This window comes from Ranitomeya imitator, chromosome 3 (genome assembly GCF_032444005.1).
Source record: "Ranitomeya imitator isolate aRanImi1 chromosome 3, aRanImi1.pri, whole genome shotgun sequence".
NCBI classification, from domain to species: domain Eukaryota; kingdom Metazoa; phylum Chordata; class Amphibia; order Anura; family Dendrobatidae; genus Ranitomeya; species Ranitomeya imitator.
The window spans coordinates 285,809,229-285,827,473 of NC_091284.1; the positions used below are offsets into that span (position 1 = coordinate 285,809,229).

General features: G+C 44.0%; 1 protein-coding gene across 4 annotated transcripts in view; it reads left to right on the plus strand.

The window, feature by feature from the left end:
• The window catches only part of LOC138669776 (acidic mammalian chitinase-like), a 137,760-nt gene that overhangs the window by 107,032 nt on the left and 12,483 nt on the right, over positions 1–18,245 (plus strand). For all 4 annotated transcript variants that reach the window (XM_069756505.1, XM_069756507.1, XM_069756506.1 and 1 more), the window contains exons 9-10: positions 5,835–6,020; positions 12,533–12,649. In XM_069756505.1, the coding sequence (XP_069612606.1) occupies positions 5,835–6,020; positions 12,533–12,649 (303 nt within the window). The remainder of the gene's footprint in view (positions 1–5,834; positions 6,021–12,532; positions 12,650–18,245) is intronic.

An 18,245-nucleotide genomic window follows, 5' to 3' on the forward strand; every position in this document is an offset into this window, starting at 1 on the left:
CACTTTAAGGGAGGATATTAGCGAAGGGAATGAGGATGTCGAGTCCATATGGGTTGAAATTCATGGAGGGAAAAATGGTAACAAAATTCTCATTGGGGTCTGTTACAAACCCCCAAATATAACAGAAAGCATGGAAAATCTACTTCTAAAGCAGATAGATGAAGCTGCAACCCATAATGAGGTCCTGGTTATGGGGGACTTTAACTACCCGGATATTAACTGGGAAACAGAAACCTGTGAAACCCATAAAGGCAACAGGTTTCTGCTAATAACCAAGAAAAATTATCTTTCACAATTGGTGCAGAATCCAACCAGAGGAGCAGCACTTTTAGACCTAATACTATCTAATAGACCTGACAGAATAACAAATCTGCAGGTGGTTGGGCATTTAGGAAATAGCGACCACAATATTGTGCAGTTTCACCTGTCTTTCACTAGGGGGACTTGTCAGGGAGTCACAAAAACATTGAACTTTAGGAAGGCAAAGTTTGAACAGCTTAGAGATGCCCTTAATCTGGTAGACTGGGACAATATCCTCAGAAATGAGAATACAGATAATAAATGGGAAATGTTTAAGAACATCCTAAATAGGCAGTGTAAGCGGTTTATACCTTGTGGGAATAAAAGGACTAGAAATAGGAAAAACCCAATGTGGCTAAACAAAGAAGTAAGACAGGCAATTAACAGTAAAAAGAAAGCATTTGCACTACTAAAGCAGGATGGCACCATTGAAGCTCTAAAAAACTATAGGGAGAAAAATACTTTATCTAAAAAACTAATTAAAGCTGCCAAAAAGGAAACAGAGAAGCACATTGCTAAGGAGAGTAAAACTAATCCCAAACTGTTCTTCAACTATATCAATAGTAAAAGAATAAAAACTGAAAATGTAGGCCCCTTAAAAAATAGTGAGGAAAGAATGGTTGTAGATGACGAGGAAAAAGCTAACATATTAAACACCTTCTTCTCCACGGTATTCACGGTGGAAAATGAAATGCTAGGTGAAATCCCAAGAAACAATGAAAACCCTATATTAAGGGTCACCAATCTAACCCAAGAAGAGGTGCGAAACCGGCTAAATAAGATTAAAATAGATAAATCTCCGGGTCCGGATGGCATACACCCACGAGTACTAAGAGAACTAAGTAATGTAATAGATAAACCATTATTTCTTATTTTTAGTGACTCTATAGCGACAGGGTCTGTTCCGCAGGACTGGCGCATAGCAAATGTGGTGCCAATATTCAAAAAGGGCTCTAAAAGTGAACCTGGAAATTATAGGCCAGTAAGTCTAACCTCTATTGTTGGTAAAATATTTGAAGGGTTTCTGAGGGATGCTATTCTGGATTATCTCAATGAGAATAACTGTTTAACTCCATATCAGCATGGGTTTATGAGAAATCGCTCCTGTCAAACCAATCTAATCAGTTTTTATGAAGAGGTAAGCTATAGACTGGACCACGGTGAGTCATTGGACGTGGTATATCTCGATTTTTCCAAAGCGTTTGATACCGTGCCGCACAAGAGGTTGGTACACAAAATGAGAATGCTTGGTCTGGGGGAAAATGTGTGTAAATGGGTTAGTAACTGGCTTAGTGATAGAAAGCAGAGGGTGGTTATAAATGGTATAGTCTCTAACTGGGTCGCTGTGACCAGTGGGGTACCGCAGGGGTCAGTATTGGGACCTGTTCTCTTCAACATATTCATTAATGATCTGGTAGAAGGTTTACACAGTAAAATATCGATATTTGCAGATGATACAAAACTATGTAAAGCAGTTAATACAAGAGAAGATAGTATTCTGCTACAGATGGATCTGGATAAGTTGGAAACTTGGGCTGAAAGGTGGCAGATGAGGTTTAACAATGATAAATGTAAGGTTATACACATGGGAAGAAGGAATCAATGTCACCATTACACACTGAATGGGAAACCACTGGGTAAATCTGACAGGGAGAAGGACTTGGGGATCCTAGTTAATGATAAACTTACCTGGAGCAGCCAGTGCCAGGCAGCAGCTGCCAAGGCAAACAGGATCATGGGGTGCATTAAAAGAGGTCTGGATACACATGATGAGAGCATTATACTGCCTCTGTACAAATCCCTAGTTAGACCGCACATGGAGTACTGTGTCCAGTTTTGGGCACCGGTGCTCAGGAAGGATATAATGGAACTAGAGAGAGTACAAAGGAGGGCAACAAAATTAATAAAGGGGATGGGAGAACTACAATACCCAGATAGATTAGCGAAATTAGGATTATTTAGTCTAGAAAAAAGACAACTGAGGGGCGATCTAATAACCATGTATAAGTATATAAGGGGACAATACAAATATCTCGCTGAGGATCTGTTTATACCAAGGAAGGTGACGGGCACAAGGGGGCATTCTTTGCGTCTGGAGGAGAGAAGGTTTTTCCACCAACATAGAAGAGGATTCTTTACTGTTAGGGCAGTGAGAATCTGGAATTGCTTGCCTGAGGAGGTGGTGATGGCAAACTCAGTCGAGGGGTTCAAGAGAGGCCTGGATGTCTTCCTGGAGCAGAACAATATTGTATCATACAATTATTAGGTTCTGTAGAAGGACGTAGATCTGGGTATTTATTATGATGGAATATAGGCTGAACTGGATGGACAAATGTCTTTTTTCGGCCTTACTAACTATGTTACTATGTTACTATGTTATGTTACTATTTATATTCATATATTTTTGGCTAAAATGCGCTTTTCAGTTGGAATTCATTACAAATAGTACACCTCAGTGTTTGTTGCACTGTCTATTACTGGCTGCAGATTGAGTGAATCACTCAGAGAGCCTGTTCCGACAGAAGAGCCTCTAAAGCTAATTTTTCTCTCTCTAATTACCTCTCGGCTGATTTATGACCACATGAAAGTTGAACTGCTGTATTTTATGATTATTCTTAGTTGTGACTCCTTTCCTAAACACTTTTCAGAACTGTGTACTAAGATGTAAGTTGTGTCTAAAACACTAAGAGGCCGATGACATAATATGCTCCAAAGTTTTTAAGAGGTGTGCCCTTCTCATTAAATTTGGCGCATCTTCCATTTGCTGTGCAACAAAGTAGTGCTGAGTAGTTGACGGGAGTACACTTCTGTCATCATATACATCACTTTGGGGAGCAATTATGATGAACTTGTCCATCTCCCTGTTAGGCTCTGCCTGTTTTCCAAAAACCTGGTGGAGCTTACATAAAGATTACAAAAACACTCTGAAAAGATCTGGTATGGCATGTACACCACTTTTTTGTCACATTGTGTGCCAGAATTCTGATACATTGTACTATGCTAAATCTCGCTTCTAATTTTGTTTTTAAGGCTTTACATAATTCTGTACGTCATACATGTCAAACTCAGGCCCAGGGGCCAAACCTAAACCATAGTGTAATTATATTTGGGCCATGAGAAAATACCAAATGTCTACTAGCTGGCGCTGGGTGGTAGACGGCGCATGCACTGCTAATACTACATATCCTGCATTTCTGAACTAGCACACTCTCTGGTTGACACAAGGCTATTTATAACACGCCCGTAGAAAAACGATCCCTAGTTATGATGCATTTCCTGACCAGGATTCCAATGAGCTGGAAGTTCCCTCCTCTTCCTACATCAGCTCTCAGTCCCTTTGTGCTCACTCACAAATCTCATTGCGCAAGGCGTTTACTACCCTCTATCTCCTCCACAATCAAGGCATAGGTATGCTACTGAGCTGATGCAATCATGCCATGAGTTATTTTGATATTCTATTTGGTCATGTATTCTCCATTTTGCTTTTTATACATTGCAATATTTTCCCATTGCACCTTAACATTTTGTTCACTTCCTATCATCTTGACTCTGCAAACTCTTTGTTTCAGTGTTCGCTACTTCCCTATATTTCCTTGTATTTGAGAGTCACCACATCTTTTGCATTCTCCTATTGCTGTTTACAACACCACAACCCTAACTTCTCCTGCAGTATTGGGGTTCTTCCTACCATAGGCATATTCCCCCAAACCCATTTTTTACCCCTCACCATAACTCCCCAACCTTTTTTTGTTGTGAATAATGTTATAAATATCAAGGTTGGCTCAAGACTTTGTCCAAGTTTTTAATTTTGTCCCACTGTGTGTAACAACCCTGCTGGCATCACTGCATGGCCTTCCATTCCCCACCTGCCTGTTACATCAACTCACTCACCCAGTGCCATGCTGTGAGGTCTGTCTGCTGCCGGCTCCATGCCATGTGCTTCATGGCGGCTTGCTCTGTGTACACTTCCTGGCTGTGTGCATAGGAGGGCGGCACCAGCCACTCCAGATTCTTATTGAGACTGTGTGCACCTCCCTAAGGTTCTTCTGACCAATAGCCTTGTGACCTCTGATACATAAGGCATCCTCACCCATTGGAGGATGCCTGAGCAAACTATTCCCCTCAGTTAGCATTTGCTACTGAGCTGCCAGGTTCTGTCTGTTTCCTGTCTCAGAGGGCTGCAATACTGCAGGCCTTCATCTGTATTTTGTTTGTGTATCCGTGTCCATTCCTGTCTGAACTCTGGTCTAAGTCCGTTCCTGTTCCTCCTTTGTCATTTGTCATTTCCTACTCTGCTGTGTGTACCTCCGCCTTATCTTTCTGCTCTGTTTGCCACTGTCTGTGGTTCTGCTTCTCTCTGCTCAGTTCTACCACAACCTGTGGTTCTGTGTCTCTCAGGTTTTCTCTCAGCTCTGCTCTCTGTAACTTTGCTCTGCACTCTGATCTTGCTTTACACTCTGTGGCTTTGCTCTCAGCTCTGCACTCTGACCTTGCTCTGCACTCTGTGGCTTTGCTCTGCGGCTCTGCTCTCGCTCTGCGGCTCCGCTCCTTGTGGTTCTACCTGGCTCTGCTCCTTGAGGTTCTACGTCTTTTGCTCTTGGCGTTATCTCCTGTGGTTCTGGCTCTTGGTTCTGCCTCCAGCCACTCCGCTCTTGGCTCCGCCTCCAGCGACTCCGCTCTTGGCTCCGCCTCCAGTATGTCTGCTCTTGGCTCCGCCTCCAGCATCTCTGCTCTTGGCTCCGCCTCCAGCATCTCTGCTCTTGGCTCCGCCTCCTGCATCTCTGCTCTTGGCTCCGCCTCCAGCGTCTTTGCTCTTGGCTCCGCCTCTAGCGTCTCCGCTCTTGGCTCCGCCCCTTGCGACTCCGTCCTTGGCTCTGCCTTCTCCTTCTCTGCTCATAGCTCTGCCTTCTCCTTCTCTTCTCTTAGCTCCACCTCCTACTCTTACTCCGCCTCCTGTGATTCAGCTTTGCTTCCACTCTTGCTCTATCTTCACTCTGCAACTTCCATACTGGTCTCTACCTATTTCTTTATATTCTTCAGTCTGAACAGGTTCTTACCTGTTTCCATACATCCATCTGAATACCAGTTCCTACCAGAGTATCAGTCCTGTCTGCCAGTGCCAGCCATGCCTGCCTGTCGGCCTGAGTGCCAGCCGCGCCCGTCAGCCTGCCTGTATCTCCGTCAAGCCAGTCCACCCGTCAGGGCCTCTGCCATACCCGTCTGTCAGCCAGTGTCACAGCTGTGCCTGCCTGCCCGTGTCTTGTCCCCGGTGGGATCAGCATCCACAGTCCGACTCCACCCTGGAGTGGTACCTGGTAGCTTCCTATTGCACAAGTCTGACCTCACCATCAGAGGCTCCAGCGAACACCTAGGAAGCTACTTAGTTACGCCCCTTCCAGGGAAGTTCGGTCTGTGGTCCAGTGGGGCCACACCCCCGCGCCAACCAGTCTCGGCGCGAGCGTTACACTGTGTATATGAGTTTGACATCTCTGTCCTATGTAATCCCAAACATCATATGGTTACTTTGTTCCTAGCATTATGCCATGAATTATTGGAAAAACAATGGAGCTCCTGCAGAGAAACTAATTCTTGGATTCCCAACATATGGCCGAACATTCAGAAACCCAAATCCTATCAAGTGTGATGTGGGCATCCCTGTGGCTGGAGCAGGATCAGCTGGACCATACACAAGGGAGGCTGGTTTCTGGGCCTACTATGAGGTAGAATTTAATAGTATTACTTTACTTTCGGCAGAGCATCACAATAGCACAAAACGTCACTATTATGGGATGTTGTGTGTGAATTTATAAATTAATGTGTACGGTATCTGTTTGGCTTCATTTGCTTGTTTTTGTTAATATTTTGCCCAAATTAGGCTGGTTTCACACTTGCGTTTAAAAACGCATGCGTTTTAAAAAAAAACCGCATGGTGAAAAAATGCATGTAAACGCGTTCAAACGCTGCGTTTTTTTGACGCATGCGTTTTTGCATGTGGTGAAAAAAATGCAGCGTTTTGACGCGTTTACATGCGTTTTTTCATGCGTTTGCGTTTTTTAAACGCATGCTGAGAAATGTGTGACAGCTGCCAATCATCAAAATAAAGTAAAAAACCCACTATAAACAGAAATAGTTAGGGTTAGGGATAGGGGTAGGGTTAGGGGTAGGGATCATAACCCTAACCGTAAAGGGATCCTAACCCTAACCCTACCCCTAACTCTAAGCCTAAAGGGATCCTAACACTAACCCTAAAGGGATTAGGGTTAGGGTTAGGGGTAGGGTTAGGGTTAGGATCCCTTTAGGGTTAGGGGTAGGGTTAGGGGTAGGGTTAGGGTTAGGATCCCTTTAGGGGTAGGGGTAGGGTTAGGGTTAGGATCCCTCTAGGGTTAGGGGTAGGGTTAGGGTTAGGATCCCTTTAGGGTAAGGGGTAGGGTTAGGGATAGGGTTAGGGATAGGGTTAGGATCCCTTTAGGGTTAGGGTTAGGATCCCTTTAGGGTTAGGGTTAGGATCCCTTTAGGGTCATGGTTAGGATCCCTTTATCACCTTTATGGTGGGGGGTGGCATATCAGTGTGTTTTCTGTTTTTTTTTAATAAAAACGCATGCGTTTTTGAAGCAAACAAACGCATGTACTTAAAAACGCATGCGTTTCCATTGACTCCAATGTATTTTTTGACACAAAAAAAACGCATGAAAACGCATGCGTTTTTATGTGTCAAAAAAACGCCTCTCAAAAATACTACAAGTTGCATTTCTGAAAAAGAACGCATGCAGCAAAAAAACGCATGCGTTTCAAAACGCGACCAAACGCGTACAACAAAAAACGCATGCGTTTTCAATGTTAAATATAGGGAAAAAAACGCATGCGGTTTTTTGTGCAAAAAACGCTGCAGACAAAAACGCAAGTGTGAAACCACCCTTACAGATTTCAGAAGAAGGAAGGGGAAAATTATTTTTCTCTACACTCTGTTGGTATTTATTCCTGCTTTTAGAAAAATAACACCTTGTCCTGACCTGGTGTTATATGCTGGCCTGTAGACAGCGTCGGACTGGAGCACATTGGGCCCTGGCCTGTAGACAGCGTTGGACTGGAGCACATTGGGCCCACCAGAGAAAATCATTATTTGGGCCCACTATGTAGCTACATAGAAATAAATACAAGACCACTAATTGTGCTAATATCTGGGTATAATATAAGGTAGTACATGTGTTACTTATGTAGCAGGAGTTGGGGTAGCCTCCCTTATAGAATATAATGTGGCCCCCTCATAGAAAATAATGTAGCCTCCTCATATAGTATAATGTAGCCCCATCATATAGTATATTGTAGCCCCCTCATAGAATATATATATTTAATAGATAATATAATATAATATATATATAGAATAGAATTTAGCTTGCCATAGAATAGAATGTCATAGGGTATAATGCAGCCTGCCTGATATAGTGTAATGCAGCCCCCACAGAAATAATGTAGCCCCCTCAGAGTATAATGCAACCCCTCATAAGGTAAAATGCAGCCCCCTCACAGGGTATAATGCAGCCCCCCATATAATATAATGTAGCCCCCTCATAGGTTATAATACTGCCTCTTCATAGGGTATAATGCTCCCCCTCATAGGGTATAATGCACCCCCTCATAAGTTATAATGCATCTCCCACATAGGGTATAATGCTTCCCTCTCATAGAGTATAATTCTGCCCTCTCATAGGGTATAATGCACCCTCTCATAGGGTATAATTCTGCCCCTCATAGGGTATAATGCACCCCCCTCATAGGGCATAATGCTACCCCATCATAGGGTATAATGCAGCCCCCCTCATAGGGTATATTGCTGCCCCCTCATAGAGTATAATGCTGCCCCCTCATAGAGTATAATGCTGCCCCCTCATAGAGTATAATGCTGCTCCTCATAGGGTATAAAGCTGCCCCTCATAGTGTATAATGCTGTCCCCCCAGTGTATAATGCAGCTTCCCCATAGGGTATAATGCTTCCCCCCTCATAGGGCATAATGCAACCCGGACACACTGATATATATACATGTATATAAAACAAACAAAATACTCACCTCTCCTCCTTGCTCCCACGGTTCTGCTCAGATGTCAGGAGGTGCACTGCCATCTGCCTGGCACACAGCAGGTATGCGATGAAGTGATGTCATCGCCCACCGGCTGTGTCAGAGGCAGAGGGGAATGATGGGAGAGGGAGCGTCATCTGATACTCTCTCCCCCATTATTGCTCTCGACTTTATCGGCATCTGTGATGCCTATACATTTTAATGCGTCGCGTACTGGGGTGGTGGTGCTGGAGCCGGGACCCCCAACTTACTGCTCCATAGAGGCTGCAGGGGCCCTGGTTTGCTGACCCTGATAGTGGGCAATGATAGCTACTGCCTGCAGCTAACACTGCCCGCTATTAAAGTGAAATGAATATTCAGATCCTCTCCAGACCCATGGGGAAGAGTGGATATTAATTTCTCTTTAGTAGTGGGGACAGGCTTTATCCGCAGCAGATGGCTTCTGTCTCCTGTCGCCCGCTGCTGCTCCGCTGGCACCATGGGCCCCCATCGCAGCTGTGTGGTATGCCGCTATTAGCGACACACCACTAGCTGGGGCCCCTGGAGCAGAGGGGGCCCTAGACATCTGCTGGCCCTGTATGCCAGCAGGTGTCAGTGCCTGGGCCCACTGAAGAATCCTCTGGTTCCCTGGTGGGCCAGTCCGACCCTGCCTGTAGAGGACTTATGGACTGAGCTTCAGGCCCTTCCAATGTCCGTGAAGTTGAAATTGGACATACTAAGTTATAAGGTCTTTGGACTGAAGCGGCCTGTACACAACTGTTTATATTGGGCCTAATTGCAGCCAAATTAATATTTAGGGTTTAGGCTTTTCATATCTTTCAACATTTTTATGTGTGGGGGTGCAGACGTTTCTACCAGCAGTCGTTTCTTCTCCGATTGTCTTCTACTGTATATATTCTACCCTGCATAGTGCTAAGAAGCATTAAATTCAAAAAAGGAGCCCAAATATTTCTAACTGTGCTTCATTAATGTATAACTTATTCATGTTCGGACAATATTTAATATTATCAATAAATTTAAGCAGTTTTTAGAAAATAATATGTTCATCATAATCAAATTCATAAATGATGCATTTTATTTTATACTAGATGGTGGCCCAATTCTAACGCATTGGGTATTCTAGAATATGTATGTAGTTTATTTATGAAGTTTTCAGAATAATGCAATTTATACACAGGCCCGGTCGGGCGCGACCAATTAGCGAAGCGTGGTTCAAATTCCGCGCCAATTCGTGACCGGACTGCGCCGGCCGCTAATTGTTCGCTGCCGGCTGGGCGTGACCAATCAGTGAAGCCAGGGCCGGCTACAGGTTTTTGAGGGCCCAGGCGAAAGAGTCTCAGTGGGCCGCCCACTTTAACACATCCCCCGATTCATGATGCACAGATACAGCAGAGAAATATTCCACAGCCATGTAGCATATAACTCAGCCCACGTAGCATATAACTCAGCCCACGTAGCATATAGCACAGCCACGTAGCATATAGCACAGGCCATGTAGTATATAGCACAGGCCACGTGGTATATAACACAGCCCACGTAGCATACAGCACAGCCTAGGTAGCATATAGCACAGCCACGTAGCATATAGCACAGCCACGTAGTATATAGCACAGCCCACGTAGTATATAGCACAGCCCACGTAGTATATAGCACAGCCCATGCAGTATATAGCACAGCCCATGCAGTATATAGCACAGCCCACGTAGCATACAGCACAGCCTAGGTAGCATATAGCACAGCCACATAGCATATAGCACAGCCACGTAGTATATAGCACAGCCCATGTAGTATATAGCACAGCCCATGCAGTATATAGCACAGCCCACATAGCATACAGCACAGCCTAGGTAGCATATAGCACAGCCACGTAGCATATAGCACAGCCACGTAGTATATAGCACAGCCCATGTAGTATATAGCACAGCCCACGTAGTATATAGCTCAGCCCACGCAGTATATAGCACAGCCCACGCAGTATATAGCACAGCCCACGCAGTGTATAGCACAGCCCACGTAGTATATAGCCCAGCCCACGTAGTATATAACACAGCCCACACAGTGTATAACAGCCCACGTAGTATATAGCCCAGCCCACGCAGTGTATAACACAGCCCACGCAGTATATAGCACAGCCCATGTAGTATATAACACAGCCCACGTAGTACATAACACAGGCCACGTAGTATATAACACAGCCCACATAGAATATAACACAGCCACGTAGTACATAGCACATCCACGTAGTATAAAGCACAGCCACGTAGTATATTGCATAGCTACATAGTATATAGCACAGCCCACGCAGTATATAACACAGTCACGTAATATATAGCACAGCTCACGTAGTACATAGCACAGCTCATGCAGTATATAACACAGCCACGTAGTATATTGCCCAGCCACATAATACATTGTACAGCTACATAGTATATATCACAGCTCACATAGTATATAGCACAGCTCACACAGTATTTAACACAGCCACATAGTACATTGCCCAGCCATGTAACATATTGCACAGCCCACGTAGTATATAGCACAGACGCAGTATATAACACAGCTCACGCAGTATATAACCCAGGCCACATAGTATATAGCACAGCGATGTAGTATATAGCACAGCCCATGTAGTATATAACACAGCCCACGCAGTGTATAACACAGCCCACACAGTATATAGCACAGCCCACATAGTATATAACACAGGCCACGTAGTATATAACACAGGCCACATAGTATATAACACAGCCATGTAGTATATAACACAGCCACGTAGTATATAGCACAGCCACGTAGTATATTACCCAGCCATTTATATTGCACAGCTACGTAGTATATAGCAAAGCCCATGTAGTATATAACACAGCCACGTAGTATATAGCACAGCTCACGTAGTATATACACAGCTCATGCAGTATATTACACAGCCACGTAGTATATTGCCCAGCCACGTAATATATTGCACAGCTACGTAGTATATATCACAGCTCACGTAGTATATAGCACAGCTCACGTAGTATATAGCACAGCTCACTCAGTATATAACATAGTCACGTAGTACATTGCCCAGCAACGTAACATATTGCACAGCCCACGTAGTATATAGCACAGAGACGCAGTATATAACACAGCTCACGCAGTATATAACACAGCCCACGTAGTATATAGCACAACGATGTAGTATATAGCACAGCCCACGTAGTATATAGCACAGAGACGAAGCATATATCACAGTCAACGCAGTATGTAAGACAGCCCACGTAGTATATAACACAGCCCACGTAGTATATAACACAGCCCACATAGTATATAGCAATGTGGGCACCATATCCCTGTTAGAAAAAAGAATTAAAATAAAAAATAATTATATACTCACCTTTTGGCAGCCCCCGGATCCAGGTGAGGCGTTTAGCGATGCTCCTCGCGACACTCTGGTCCCAAGAATGCATTGCAGTATCGCTAGATGATGACGTAGCGGTCTCATGACACCACTACGTCATCATCTCGCGAGACCGCAATGCATGGCCCGGAGCGTCGCGAGGAGCAGGAAAAGCGCCGGAAGGTGAGTATATAATTTTTTATTTTGTAATTATTTTTAACATTAGATCTTCTTACTATTGATGCTGCATAGGCAGCATCAATAGTAAAAAGTTGGTCACACAGGGTTAATAGCAGCATTAACGGACTGCATTACACCATGGCATAAAGCGGTGTAACGCAGCCATTAACCGTGTGTGAGCGCTGACTGGAGGCGAGTATGGAGGGGGCACTGACAGAGAATAGGAAGGGGCAAAATCGCGGCCGGACTGTGCCCGTCGCTGATTGGTCGTGGCCTGCCGGCCGCGACCAATCAGCGACGCGGGAATTCCGTGACAGACAGACAAACAGACAGACAGACAGACGGAAGTGACCCTTAGACGATTATATATATATATAGATAATTTTTATAGACGATTATATAGATAGATGATTTTTATTACTTGTATAAGCTACATAGCTTAACGTTAATGAAACGTGTTTATGGTTTTAATACTATCAGTGTAGCATTACATAAAACTTGTTTGTTGGCCATGGCTGACTGTCAGGGTCGGGTGTACAGTACAGTGACACACAAATGCATTAATCGCTGTGTAACATTCTGTTCTATATGTTCTTAGATCTGCACTTGGCTTAAAGGGACCACAGTGAGGTGGATTGCTGACCAGAGGGTGCCATACGCTTGTAAGGATAATGAGTGGGTTGGATTTGACAACCAACAAAGTTATGAATGCAAAGTAAGATGGAGCTTAGATAACTTGTTACAAATTCTTCTGTACAACTCTGTAGAACTACTGTTAAATCTGGAATTGTCTGTGTATAGAGCACATGATGAGGTGTTAAAAAATCTAATATTGAACACATACTGATTCATTTATTATATAATATAAATCTTTAGCAGAAATCTATATATTTTTTCTGATTCTGTGTTAGCTGGACACATCTAGCATTAGGTGGAAAATGTTTGTGCCACGCCATCCTTTTTATGTATATGTACAGTGCCTTGTGAAAGTATTTGGCCCCCTGGAACTTTTCCACCCTTTCCCACACATCATGCTTCAAACATAAAGATACCAAATGTAAATTTTTGGTGAAGAATCAACAACAAGTGGAGCACAATTGTGAAGTTGAACAATATTTATTGGTTATTTAAAATTTTTGTGTAAATTCAAAAACTGAAAAGTGGGGCGTGCAATATTATTCGGCCCCTTTACATTTAGTGCAGCAAACTCACTCCCAAAGTTCATTATGGATCTCTGAATGATCCAATGTTGTCCTAAATGCCTAATGATGATAATCCACCTGTGTGTAATCAAGTCTCCGTATAAATGCACTGCTCTGTGATAGTCTCAGGGTTCTGTTTGAAGCACAGAGCGCATGATGAAGACCAAGGAACACAACAGGCAGGTCCATGATACTGTTGTGGAGAAGTTTAAAGCCAGATTTGGATACAAAATGATTTCCAAAACTTTAAACATCCCAAGGAGCACTGTGCAAGCGATCATATTGAAATAGAAGGAGTATCATACCACTGCAAATCGACTAAGACCCGGTTGTCACTCTAAACTTTCATTTCAAGGAGAAGACTGATCAGAGTTGTAGCCAAGAGGCATATGATCACTCTGGATGAACTGCAGAGATCTACAGCTGAGGTGGGATAGTCTGTACACTGCACAAATCTGGCCTTTATGGAAGAGTGGCAAGAAGAAAGCCATTTCTCAAAGATATCCATAAAAAGTGTCATTTAAAGTTTGCAACAAGCCACCAGGGAGACACCGGAAGAAGGTGCTCTGGTCAGATGAAACCAAAATCAAACTTTTTTGGCAACAATGCCAAACAATATGTTTGGCATAAAGGCAACACAGCTCATCACCCTGAGCACACCATCCCCACTGTCAAACATGGTGGTGGCAGCATCATGGTTTGGGCCTGCTTTTCTTGAGCAGGGACAGGGAAGATGGTTAAAATTGATGGGAAGATGGATGGAGCCAAATACAGGACCATTCTTGAAGAAAACCTGTTGGAGTCTGCAAAAGACCTGAGACTGGGACAGAGATTTGTCTCCCAACAAGACAATGATCCCAAACATAAAGCAAAATATACAATGGAACGGTTCACAGATAAACATATCCAGGTGTTAGAATGGCCAAGTCAAAGTCCAGACCTCAATCCAATCGAGAATCTGTGGAAAGAGCTGAAAACTGCTGTTCACAAATGATCTCCGTCAAACCTCACTGAGCTCGAGATGTTTGCCAAGGAAGAATGGGCATGAATTTCAGTCTCTCGATGTACAAAACTGATAGAGACATACCTCAAGTGACTTGCAGCTGTAATCGCAGCAAAAGGTGGCGCAACAAAGTATTAAGTTAAAGAAGCCGAATAATATTGCACACCCCACTTTTCAGTTTTTGAATTTCCACAAAAATGTAAAATAAGCAATAAATTTAATTCAACTTCACAATTGTGTTCCACTTGTTGTTGATTCTTCACCAAAAAATTACATTTGGTATATTTATGTTTGAAGCATGATTTGTGGTAAAAGGTTGAAAAGTTCCAGGGAGCCGAATACTTTTGCAAGGCACTGTAGGTGCCTTAGTATCAGTTACAGTGGAAATCACCTTTAGGCTATGCCAAATTCTGTTTTTCTTTGCCATCACATTAAGAGAAAAATGGAATTCATAGCTATCAGTGAGCTGTGCCTGGCTCCATTGACTATAATAGTGTCCTTAAAATGCCACTCCAGCATTTTTTTTTTATTGCAGCTCTGGAGTGTTGCTACTAATCTACGATTGCTTCACTTAGTCTCATATTTACCATCCACTGTCTTCTGCTGTTTTGTTCGCCGATCCAGTTATTTTCCAGAAGTTTGTGACCTGCTGGATCGCTCTAGTGTTTGCTGCAGCAAGTCGGTGGTCACTTATCAATACAAGTCTAATGAGAGCCTCATTCTAGCTCCTAGACTTGCCAGAAGTTGGGGGCACAAGATGGTGGTGGGGGACCAGAGGGGGAGCTGGTAAGAGCTGAAACTGGAGTGGCTAGTGAGTATAATAGGTGCAGGGATCTTGATTTAGTAGCACCATTCCAGGTCTGAAATACAAAAAGACGCAGGAGTGTTTTTTGAAGTTTGTTATTTTACCAGAAAAAACAGCGCAATATCTTACCCAGAAATGAACAAAATCTTAGTGTTCCATTTGTCCAACAGAGATATGTTCTAGGTCTTGTTAGGCCCTGTTTCTGGTAGAGCCCTCTCTCTGGTAGACCCTGTCTCTGGTATGGCCCTCTCTCCGGTAAGTCACTGTCTCTAGTAGGGCCCTGTCTGTGATAGTCCATAAAAAACAAGAAAAAAGCTGAATGGCACTAAGAAACAGGTGAGTACTCACTGTTTGAGCAGTCTTAGCAGAGTCCAGTAGGATGAGCTGAGTCGACAACCCCACCAAATGGTAATCCACTGGAATAAGGCGTGCTTGCTTGAAAAAACATGAGTGGAAATCCAAAGAGGAAGAAAATAGCAGCACCACATAAGCCTTCTAGTAAAAAAAACCATTGTCCTTTATTTTAACAACGTGCTGTGGACATGGTGACAGAGGGCAGGATACATGCAAGACGTACTGGAAGACTTGTGTGGTGCTACTATTTTCTTCCTGTTTGGACTGTCTCTGATAGTGCCCTGCCTCTTGTAGGACCCTAACTCTGGTAGGACCTTGTCTTTGGTAAGGTCCTGTCTCTGGTTGGGTCCTGTCTCTCGTTAGGCCCTATCTGTCATGATCCCAATGGCAGGGGATCACAAAAGGACAAGCTCAAAAACAAAACAAGCTCTAGGGTGATGGAAACTGAGCTGACCGCGCTCCTGAACTTAACCACACAACTAACAGTAGCCGGGGAACGTGCCTACGATGATCCTAGACGTCTCGCTCCAGCCGAAGGACTAACTTCCCCTATAAGAAGAAACACAGACCTCACTTGCCTCCAGAGATACCCCCCACAGAAATAGCAGCCCCCCACATGTAATAACGGTGAAATGAGAGGAAATCACAAACGTAGAGATGAAAACAGAATCAGCAAAAATGAGGCCCGCTAAAGCTAGATAGCAGAGGATACAAAAGTGAACTGCGCGGTCAGCGAAAAACCCCTTCAAAAAAACATCCTGAAATTACTTGAACTCATGTGCCAACTCATGGAACATGAGGAGTAATTTCAGCCCACTAGAGCAACCAGCAGAAAAGAATCACATAACTGCAAGCTGGACTAAGACAAAATGAAAACAAAACATAGAACCGGAAAATCAAAACTTAGCTTGTCCAGAAGATCACAGACGCAGGGAGCAGAGGTAAACAGACATGCTGATTACATTGATAGCCGGCGAGGAAATGACAAAAAAGCCAGGTTAAATAGGAAACACCCATAACCTGATGGAACAGGTGGACACCAGAGACTGCAGAGAACACAAGTCACCCAGTACCATCAGTAACCACCAGAGGGAGCCCAAAAACAGAACTCACAACAGTACCCCCCCCTTGAGGAGGGGTCACCGAACCCTCACGAGAACCACCAGGGCGACCAGGATGAGCCCTATGAAAAGCACGGATCAAATCGGCAGCATGAACATCAGAGGCAATCACCCAAGAATTATCCTCCTGACCATAACCCTTCCACTTGACCAAATACTGGAGTTTCCGTCTGGAAACACGAGAATCCAAGATCTTCTCCACAACATACTCCAATTCACCCTCCACCAGCACCGGATCAGGAGGCTCAAGAGAAGGAACGACAGGTACCTCATACTTCCGCAACAACGACCGATGGAACACATTATGAATAGCAAACGATGCTGGGAGATCCAAACAAAACGACACAGGGTTAAGAATTTCCAAGATCTTATAGGGACCGATGAACCGAGGCTTGATCTTAGGAGAAGAGACCTTCATAGGAACAAAACGAGAAGACAACCACACCAAGTCCCCAACAAGAAGTCGAGGACCCACGCGGCGACGGCGATTAGCAAACTGCTGAGCCTTCTCCTGGGACAACTTCAAATTGTCCACCACATGACTCCAAATCCGATGCAACCTATCCACCACCATGTCCACTCCAGAACAATCAGAAGGCTCAACCTGACCAGAGGAAAAACGAGGATGAAACCCCGAATTACAAAAGAAAGGAGAAACCAAGGTAGCAGAACTAGCCCGATTATTAAGGGCAAACTCGGCAAGCGGCAAAAAGGAAACCCAGTCATCCTGATCAGCAGAAACAAAACACCTTAAATAAGTTTCTAAAGTCTGATTAGTTCGTTCCGTCTGGCCATTCGTCTGGGGATGAAGATGGACGGATATGCCCCTTTTCCAAGGACTCCTTAATATAATTCCGCATAGCAGCATGCTCTGGCACTGACAGATTGAACAAACGACCTTTAGGGAACTTACTGCCAGGAATCAAATCTATATCACAATCGCAATCCCTGTGAGGAGGAAGCGAACTGAGCTTAGGCTCCTCAAAAAGCTCCCGATAATCAGACAAAAATACCGGGACCTCAGAAGGAGTAGATGAAGCGATAGAAATCGGAGATGCATCATCATGAACCCCCTGACATCCCCAGCTTAACACAGACATTGTTTTCCAGTCCAGGACTGGGTTATGAGTTTGTAACCATGGCAGACCAAGCACTAAGACATCATGTAAATTATACAGTACCAGAAAGCGAATCACCTCCTGATGAGCGGGAGTCATACGCATGGTCACTTGTGTCCAGTACTGAGGTTTATTCATAGCCAAAGGTGTAGAATCAATTCCTTTCAAAGGAATAGGAACTTCCAGAGGTTCTAGACTAAACCCACAGCGTTTGGCGAATGACCAATCCATAAGACTCAGGGCAGCGCCTGAATCCACATAGGCATCGACGGAAATGGATGATAATGAACAAATCAGCGTCACAGACAGAATGAACTTAGACTGTAAAGTACCAATGGCAACAGACTTATCAACCTTTTTTGTGCGTTTAGAGCATGCTGATATAACATGAGCTGAATCACCACAATAAAAACACAATCCATTTTTCCGCCTATAATTTTGCCGTTCACTTCTGGACTGAATTCTATCACATTGCATTATCTCAGGTGCCTGTTCAAAAGACACCGCCAAATGGTGCACAGGTTTGGGCTCCCGTAAACACCGATCAATCTGAATAGCCATAGTCATGGACTCATTCAGACCTGTAGGCGCCGGGAACCCCACCATAACATCTTTAATGGCTTCAGAAAGACCATCTCTGAATTTTGCAGCCAGAGCGCACTCATTCCACTGAGTAAGCACCGACCATTTCCGAAATTTCTGACAATT